Source organism: Hibiscus syriacus, unplaced genomic scaffold, assembly GCF_006381635.1.
Source record: "Hibiscus syriacus cultivar Baekdansim isolate YM2019G1 unplaced genomic scaffold, ASM638163v2 tig00112530_pilon, whole genome shotgun sequence".
NCBI lineage: Eukaryota > Viridiplantae > Streptophyta > Magnoliopsida > Malvales > Malvaceae > Hibiscus > Hibiscus syriacus.
In genome coordinates this window covers 1,192,166-1,201,397 of record NW_024063358.1, presented here as the reverse complement: position 1 = coordinate 1,201,397, position 9,232 = coordinate 1,192,166, and the positions used below count along the sequence as shown (strand labels likewise).

The 9,232-nt window shown below is 35.5% G+C and overlaps 1 protein-coding gene across 3 annotated transcripts; it reads right to left on the bottom strand.

Annotated features, from left to right (window-relative positions):
- Positions 1–6,025: 6,025 nt before the first annotated feature.
- On the bottom strand, positions 6,026–8,723 carry LOC120181789 (serine/threonine-protein kinase ATG1t-like). Of its 3 annotated transcripts, none has more exons than XM_039186851.1 (8): positions 8,395–8,723; positions 7,818–7,935; positions 7,663–7,721; positions 7,105–7,169; positions 6,848–6,941; positions 6,651–6,731; positions 6,470–6,581; positions 6,026–6,371 (listed from the first exon to the last, which is right to left on the bottom strand). In XM_039186851.1, exons 1-8 carry the CDS (start codon positions 8,641–8,643, stop codon positions 6,304–6,306), a joined length of 846 nt encoding a protein of 281 aa, XP_039042782.1. In that variant the 5' UTR covers positions 8,644–8,723; the 3' UTR covers positions 6,026–6,303. The 3 variants fall into 3 exon arrangements, with proteins under 3 accessions (XP_039042782.1, XP_039042783.1, XP_039042784.1); XM_039186852.1 differs by having other exon boundaries at positions 6,470–6,572; XM_039186853.1 differs by lacking the exon at positions 6,470–6,581.
- Between the last annotated feature and the right edge of the window lie 509 nt (positions 8,724–9,232).

Genomic DNA, 9,232 nt, shown 5'->3' with positions numbered 1-9,232 from the left:
CAAATCGTGGCAGATCGAAATCCAGAAGGGGAAAATCAAGAACAGGAAATAAAGATTTTACCTGTTATAATTGCGGCAAGAAGGGCCACTTCAAAAGAGATTGCCGAGCACCGAAGAAAAATACCGGTGCACAGGAATCTGCCAACATGACAGAGGAGACAGGTGATGCCATGATTCTAAGCGTCAACAGTCCGATTGAATCATTGATCTTGGATTCAGGGGCATCTTTCCACTCCACCCCATGCCAAGAAATCATGGAGAACTATATCAGTGGTGATTTTGGGAAGGTTCATCTTGCTGATGATGAATCCTTGAAGATCGTCGGAAAATGAGACATCCGACTAAAGCTGCCAAACCAGACCACCTGGAAGCTGACAGGAGTGAGACATATTCCTGGCCTCAAAAGAAATCTAATTTCTGTTGGACAGCTTGATGGAGAAGGTTATAGTACAACCTTTTCAGGCTGTGAATGGAAGATTACCAAATGAGCACTCGTCATTGCTCGTGGTAAGAAGACTGTTACTCTCTATGTAACCTCAAATTTAGAGAATATCATTGCAGTAGCAGATGCTGACGGAAAATCAAACCTATGGCACCAAAGGCTTGGCCATATGAGCGAGAAAGGGATGAAGACCCTTTTGTCAAAAGGGAAGCTGCCGGATCTAAAAAATATAGATGTCGGACTATGCGAGGATTGCATCTTTGGCAAACAAAAGAAAGTCAGCTTTACAAAGATTGGCAAGACTCCAAAGGCAGAAAGGTTAGAATTGGTTCATACTGATGTATGGGGACCATCCCCAGTTCCATCTCTTGCAGGCTCACTATATTATGTCACCTTCATCGATGATTCAACAAGGAAGGTATGGGTTTATTTTCCGAAGAAGAAATCAGAAGTCTTTGATACCTTCAGAAAATGGAAGGCCATGGTGGAAAATGAGACTGGTTTGAAAGTCAAGCGGTTGAGGTCTGACAATGGAGGAGAGTACAGAGACAGTAGATTCAGATATTTCTGCGCAAACAATGAGATCAAGATGGAGACAACAATTCCCATAACACCGCAGCAGAATGGCGTAGCAGAGCGCATGAACAGAACTCTGAATGAACGTGCCAGAAGCATGAGGATACATGCCGGATTGCCCAAATCTCTATGGGCTTAAGCTATCAACACTGCAGCTTACCTTATCAACCGTGGACCCTATGTTCCTTTGGATGGCGGAATACCAGATGAAGCTTGGAGCAAAAAAGAAATAAACCTTTCACACTTAAGAGTGTTTGGTTGTATTTCTTATGTACACATAAACTCTGCTGAAAGAAGTAAACTTGATGCTAAGTCCAACAAATGCGTCTTTGTTGGTTACGGTGGTGATGAGTTCGGTTACCGATTTTGGGACTACAAAAATCGAAAGATCATCAGAAGCAGAGACGTTATTTTCAATGAAAATGTGATGTACAAAGACAGGTCAACCACAGAATCAAGTAATACTGAAGCTGAAACAAAGGAATTTGCTGAGTTCGAGGAGATTTCTGGAAATGATGTTCAGATCAGTCCTGAAGCAGTTCAAGAGGAAGAACCAAGCACACCAGAACTGAGACGCTCCTCCAGAATTCCTAAACCAACCCAACGGTATTCGCCTTCTTTGCACTACTTGTTGCTGACTGACAATGGTGAACCATAGTGCTATGATGAAGCGATGCAGGTGGATGATTCATTCAAGTGGGAGTCTTCCATGAAATATGAGATGGACTCACTTATATCAAATCAGACGTGGGAATTAGCTGAATTACCACCAGGCAAGAAAGCGCTCCACAACAAGTGGATTTATAGGATCAAAGAAGAGCACGATGGGAGCAAACGCTACAAAGCAAGATTGGTAGTCAAAGGTTTTCAGCAAAAAGAATGTATTGACTACAATGAAATTTTCTCTCCAGTAGTAAAACTGTCTACAATCAGACTGGTGTTGAAAATTGTAGCTGCAGAGAATTTACATCTTGAGCAGTTAGATGTAAAGACAGCTTTTCTTCATGGTGATTTGGAGGAAGAAATCTATATGATGCAGCCAGAAGGCTTCATAGAGGCAGACAAGAAAAACTTGGTATGCAGGTTGAAGAAGAGCTTGTATGGTTTAAAACAAGCTCCTAGACAGTGGTACAAGAAGTTTGATAGTTTCATGGGTAGCAGTGGTTTTACCAGATGCCAAGCAGATCATTGTTGCTACATCAAGAGGTTCGACAATAGCTTCATTATTTTATTGTTGTACGTTGATGACATGCTCGTTGCAGGCTCAAACATGCAAGAGATTATACACTTGAAGCAAAAATTGTCGAAGCAGTTTGCTATGAAGGATCTGGGCGTTGCAAAGCAGATTCTTGGGATGAGGATCAAGAGAGACACAAAGTCGGGGACTTTGATGTTATCACAGGCTGAGTACATCAACAAAGTACTCTCCAGGTTCAATATGCAAGATGCTAAACCAGTAAGTACACCTTTAGGTGTTCATTTCAGACTCTCCAAAGACCAATCACCAAAGACAGAGGAAGAACGTGCACACATGGTGAAGGTGCCGTATGCCTCAGCAATTGGAAGTCTGATGTATGCCATGGTTTGTACCAGACCAGATATTGCTCATGCAGTGGGAGCTGTTAGCAGGTACATGAATAATCCAGGCAAGGTACACTGGGAAGCAGTCAAATGGATCCTCAGATATCTGCGGGGTACCACAAACAAAGCACTTTGTTTCAAAGATGGAGATACGATACTGACAGGCTATGTAGATGCTGACTTAGCCAGAAATGTTGACATCAGAAGGAGCACTATAGGGTATGTCTATACTCTAGGAGGTACTGCAGTGAGTTGGGTTTCTCAACTACAGAAGATAGTTGCTCTCTCCACAACTGAAGCAGAATATGTCGATGTTACGGAAGCCAGCAAGGAGATGGTTTGGCTCCAAAGTTTCTTGGAAGAGTTAGGCAAGAAACAAGAACAATGTTTTGTATTGCGACAATCAAAGTGCTATCCATCTAGCAAAGAATCCGTCTTTTCATTCCAGAACGAAGCATATACAATTGAGATATCATTTTATTCGGTCTCTTCTGGAAGATGGGATTTTGAAACTTGAAAAGATTAGTGGAGCTCAAAATCCGGCAGACATGTTGACAAAGACGGTGACCACAGACAAACTGAAGTTGTGTTCAGCTTCAGTTGGCATGCTAGAATAACAAGACTAGAAATGCTGCTGCACTGATCGAGGTGTGAAGACATATTAAAATCAGTCTTCAAGTGAGAGATTGTTGAAAGTAATCAAAGGTGGGGCCCAGCTGAATTGTTTTCAGCAGAAATTTTCAAAATTGGGGGCACAACACATTCATTTTCAACAAAAGGGGCACCGAATTCGGTGTCCAATATTTTATTGAAATTGTAAATGGGTTAATTACCTTTTTAACCATTGCACACTTTAGGGTATTTACAAGATTAGTCCTAAGCTTCAACTATAAATACCCTAGCTCATTTAGCTTCAAAATCATCCCAAAATCTTCAAGTTCTCTATCAAGTGTGTTGTGTAAACACCTGTAAATTTTCTCTTAGTAAAAGATCTGCAACAGCCCGGAGACGTAAGCACAATTGGCTGAACTCCGTTATCAATTTCGGGTATTATTTTTTCGCTTTTATTTCGCATTCTCACTAATCTGGTTATAGGGAAATTACTCGTACTCGGTTTATTTCCTAACACTACTGCCACAGAACCGGTGTCCCCTATTCCATTACAGGCAGCCCTTAATCGCGTTGAAAACCCACTGCCTGATTTCCTCATTTCCAACCAAAAATTAATATTAAACGTCGTATAAATTATTTCGTTAATCAAAATCGATGAATTAGGATATTAACTCGCACATCGTATTTTCCATGGCTTTTGGTTGTAATACGTTCATGGAGTGGCTTCTTCATCGTAGAGAAGATTAAATTAAAATTTTAATTTAATTAATATTATTTTTAATCATATATTAATATAATAATAATAATAAATGTCACAATCATACATGAATAGTAATAAAATAAGTAATGATAATTAAAAAGAAGAGCGATTTAAAAATTGAGCAATTAAATTGATTTTTTTTTTTAAATTTATTGATTAAAATAAAAAAGATAAAATAGTTGAGTGATGAATTTAACGAACAAAAAAAAGATAACTAAATGATGAATTGTATAATTTACTCAATTTATAACAGTACAAATTAATAGAATTATCGGTCAAGATCGCTTTTTTTTTAAATAAATAGTTATATTTTTAAAAAATAATACTACAGTTACATTTGTTTTTTTTTATTTTTAATTACAGGAGCTTCACATGACTTTTAGGCCTTACTTTTATTTAACTTTTTCATAAAAGGAAGTTCAGTGGTCGCATTGTTCAATTATAGTTAGCCAGGCCGTGGATGACATGATTAATACAGGTAGTTGGCAACACGGCAAACAGCTTTAAACACATCCTCAGTGATGGGAAAATAACAGAAGATGACACGACACGATGATAAGGTACGTGTGATTTACGAAATTTAACTATCTATAAGATTATCAAAATACAAAATTATTATTATTATTATGAGAATGTTACATGATTTGTTTTAAAAAATATAAAATCATAATATTTGGTTAGAGGAATATAAAATTATTTGAATGTATATTTTATCAAATTAATCTTGTGATATATAATTTCTTTTAGCAAGTAAAACTTTAATATTAAATGATAATTATTTGAATGAAAACTTGAATTTTTTTTAATTATTACATTATATAAGTTTAAAGAAAAAAATAGACTTAACATATAATTAATAAAATTAGTATATCAAACTTATAATTTTAAATAATTTTCATAAGTATCATATGTATTTATATGAAATATAATATAATATAAAAAATAATATTGTGATCTCGAATGGACAAATACATTATTTTTTAATATATAAGATTATTTTTTAATAACACATAATTAGATATTATTTTAAATAATTACATTTTTATAATAATAATATTTTCACCTCATCAGATTATAAAAGAATTAATATACATTGAAAATTTAAAATAACTTTAACAATTCAATTTTATTGATATTTTATTAAATTAAACTCTTTGTTTATAATTTTTAGATGAATATATGCACTTCTCATTCAAAAAAAGGCAAAACCTAAAGAATTAAACAATGAACAAATAACCTATACCATCAGACAAAACTCACTCTAAATCCCAAGCTAGGCAGAGAACTCTATTAGGCACTCCCCCAGATTTCAACTTTCATCCCTTTCAGGCTCAATGAAACCAAATCTTTAACCCGCTGAATGACAAACTCTTTAGATATTATTATTATTAAGTTTATAATTTTTAATAAACCACAGAGAATAAAAATTGAAAATAATTCATATGAAAAAATCATTATTTCTTGGGTGTTTGCCTTAAGTGGTAAGAATTGTTCATTTCTAAAAATTTAGAGGTAACGACGTTCCCACTATTTTAACTCAAAAATAGTACTATTGGTAATAAATTATTACCTAATAATAATATTTTCCGTAAACCAAACATGAAAATATAATTTCCATAATTCCGGATCTTTTCTGCGAACCAAACACCCCTCAATGTTTACAACTTTACATGGATAATTTCGTGGATCACCATGAAATTGTCATTCAATTTGCTAGGCTAGCATGAATCCATTACCATTTGGCAACAACTGCAAAATATTTTCATTCTCTCCTAATCTGGTTCTTTTAATCCCTTTCCAAAATGAAATTTTCTGGAATAGTTATCTGCCTTTTAACAAGTATTACGCTGATGCATATTATCGGTTTGATATCAGCTATCCGCTCGGATCCGGTTGAAAAATGAATTGTATTGATCTTACGGAACCAAGGTCGAAAAGTTCGAGAAAAAATCATGCAAAACCACTGATGAAGGATTCCTCAAAAAGTTAAGGATTAGTAACCTGCTTGAGAAATCGGACGGGTAATTCAAAATAGAGTATCAAGAACATAACCATAACAAACAGAGAGATGCTATATCATAAAGCATAATCAACAACAAAAACAAGTTACAACATAATGCTTAAACAAGTTAATGTATGTTGTATTTACGGGACAGTGTTTGTTAGTGTCATTTCCGGTTCGGTGATACTCTCTTAATGCTGCCATCTAGCTGAAACACCGAATTGGCGAGTGAGAACTCAACATAAAGCTTCTGAATATGCTACACTCGCCAATTTCTATATCGGGATGAATTGTACGACAGCATTCACACTCTCAAGTACAAGGTCGGTTTTATTCTCGCCTTCCTTTTTTCCTCAAAAACCTATGTTGATAGAATTCTTGAAACGAAAGGCGATCAACTGCAACATGCACAAATCCGAGTTATGGATTTTAAGAGGGAAAAAACCTCTGGGGTTGGAAGAAATCAATATGTGCGAAATTAATAGTAACACCAGACCTGGATTTACAGAAAGAAGTCTTGAACATATGTCGACACAGTCGGGATGTAATTGTGGAAGAATGAGCTTAGAAAATGGTAGGCAGGTAGATGACTTAATATTCTGCAGCAGCTGAGATCGACATACGTTTTAGGAAACCATTAAAGCAATTCAATGAATTTGTTAGGTTAACTCTCCTACCTGAACATTAGTTCTACCCCGGAAAGGAGGGTGACCATTAAGAAGCTCGAAAAGAATTGCACCTAGACTCCACATGTCAACCTATGGCTAAGCCCTAAATTTCAGTATGCTCCAATTCCACAAAATTTATAAAACAGAGAATGAGAGAAGTAGAGAGGAAAGATTGTTCATTGAAGAAGAAGAAAACATGTCATTACCTTCTCATCATAACTTTGAAATTGTAAAACTTCCGGCGCCATATACAATGGGGTTCCACATACTGATTGAGCATGCTTGCCTGGATCTACACTTCTACCATAAACATAAAAGTGGGGAAACAATTAAATAGGATGGGAAAAAACCATTCCATGGGAAAAAATGATGGATTTCCATAGACATTGTCCTCAATTTTGTTGGACAAATACTGGACCTAATATACTATCTTGTCCATTAGCTCCCGTTAAATGAAATTTACCTTGAAAGACCAAAATCTGCTATCTTCAGCACCAAATCATCCTTGGGGCCCGAAAGTAGAATGTTCTATTCCAACAAAAGCACCATGGTTAACTGGATTAAAGGAATTATTATATCGAAAAATTTACTCTGAAATCATATACATGCATAACATGGTTGCAATTTGCGAACAATGACATGCAGTAATTGATGAATTTTTAAAAAATGGTAACCCTGAGTTATAAACTTCTGGTATTCTTTGGAGTTGTGACTACTCCAAGGTATTTATTCTCTTTTAAGCTGTAAGTCCAGTCCGGCACCAAATTAGGATCACCTAATATACTTACCCCGGGTAACTGCATAGGTTTACATCTTGACATAACGGGAATCGGTGATATGTTGGCTTAATTGTTCTTCCTTCTAGGAGGATGACTTGATCTTGTAGAGAAAAATATCAGGAAGACATGAAAGGCAAGCTGCATGTGGTTAACTAGGCAAACCAGGGTGCATCCCGGAGAACTCGTATGAAAGGTCACAAATGCAAAATGAATATAGCAATGATGCTAAAGATGTTCCATACCTCTGGTTTCAGGTCTCTGTGAATGATATGGTGGGACTGCAATACTTCCAAACCAGCTCCTGCAAGGGAAACAAACTAAACATCTCGAAAAATATTGTTTAAATGAAGAAACCTTGCCGTCGCATAGGTTTTTAAAAAAATATGTAAGTAGTTACCTAGTTGCTGCATGAATCGCCTCACTAATTGCTCTTGAACTCGCCCATGACGACGAATGTAAGAGGCTAGATTTCCTCCATCACAGAACTCAAGGATCAAGAACAAGCATCTTTCAGACTGAAAATCAAAGAAAACCAGCCATTTCTTTGGTATAAATTAGATTAGCAAAACAGATATGAAAATGAATGCTAAATCCTCAGCACTTGATACTCAACTTCAACGTATGACTTATTAAGCTCTAGAGAACAGGAGAAACTAGCAGCAAGTTTCTGCAGTTTCATCTCAATGTTAAATTACAACACCATTTCTCGACGAAAGCCAATCCATGGAGAGCTAGGATTACCATGGAAATACGACAAAAAAAATACTCATTGCAAAGTTAAAAATCAAAATGATTGATTGAATCACTTCCCAGTAATTGGTACAAAACAACCAAAGATTTCAACTTAACAAAGAGAAATTGAAATGTTAAACCATCAAACTGCCGGGTTCAAGAGATATTTCAAATGGGTATTCCAGAAATCACGCCTGTTGGAATGAAAAAAATGAAAAAAAAGCCCAGATAAACAAACAAACCTGTAAAACGTGGAGAAGGCGAATGATGTTGGGGTGATTAACAGAGGAGAGAAAACTAAGCTCGCAATCCAAGCAGTTAGCGAGGTGTTTGTTTAGCTTGGAAAGGAATACTTGCTTCACTACCACAACTTCGCCGCTTGATTTGCTCTCAGCTTTCCAAACGATTGAAATAGAGCTTCCTCCTAGCTTTGATTTTAGCCTGTAGTCTCCGATCGTGAAGGGTTCCGACAGATAGGGCATGGCAGCCATGGCTGAGAGCTTTCATTAGCTTTCCTTCATGTTGATGTCTATAGTAGCTGCTAGACTTATCTCGTTTGAGTCCTTGGCAAATTCTAATAGTTCAAATTTCGATCGGAGCTTTTTTTAGGGTAAACTATGCAATTAGCCACTAAGCTATCAGTTTTGATCAGTTTTAGTACTAAAACTTTCAAATTTTTTTCAAAATATGCATAACATTTAGTTTTCATTTCATTTTAGTACACATGCATTAAAAATTTAACGTGTTTAGTACCTAAAATATCATTTTTTATTTATTTTAGTACCTAAAATTTTAATTTTTTTCCTTCAAAATTTAACGTTAAATTTCGAACATGTACTAAAATGAAACAAAAACTAACTTTTTAAACTACGAGATAATAAAATGAAATAAAAATTAAACTTTAGGTATAATTTTTTAAAAAATTGAAAGTTTAGGTACTAAAATATACTAAAATTGATAGTTTAAGTACTAACACACAATTTACTCTTTTTTAATTAATTTAATTTTCATATACTTTTTAAGATTGGGTAAATTGCATCGTTTCTCACTTAACTTTATTCTCTCTCCTATTTTTCTTAT

What these genes read in the sequence shown, in the direction of transcription:
- LOC120181789 (XM_039186851.1), bottom strand. Translation starts at nt 8,643, where the DNA reads ATGGCTGCCATGCCCTATCTGTCGGAACCCTTCACGATCGGAGACTAC. An exon ending in GCCTTCTCCACGTTTTACAG is followed by an intron (nt 7,936 to 8,394) that starts GTTTGTTTGTTT and finishes TTTGATTTTCAG; the next exon opens with TCTGAAAGATGCTTGTTCTT. An exon ending in ACAGAGACCTGAAACCAGAG is followed by an intron (nt 7,170 to 7,662) that starts GTATGGAACATC and finishes TTGTTGGAATAG; the next exon opens with AACATTCTACTTTCGGGCCC.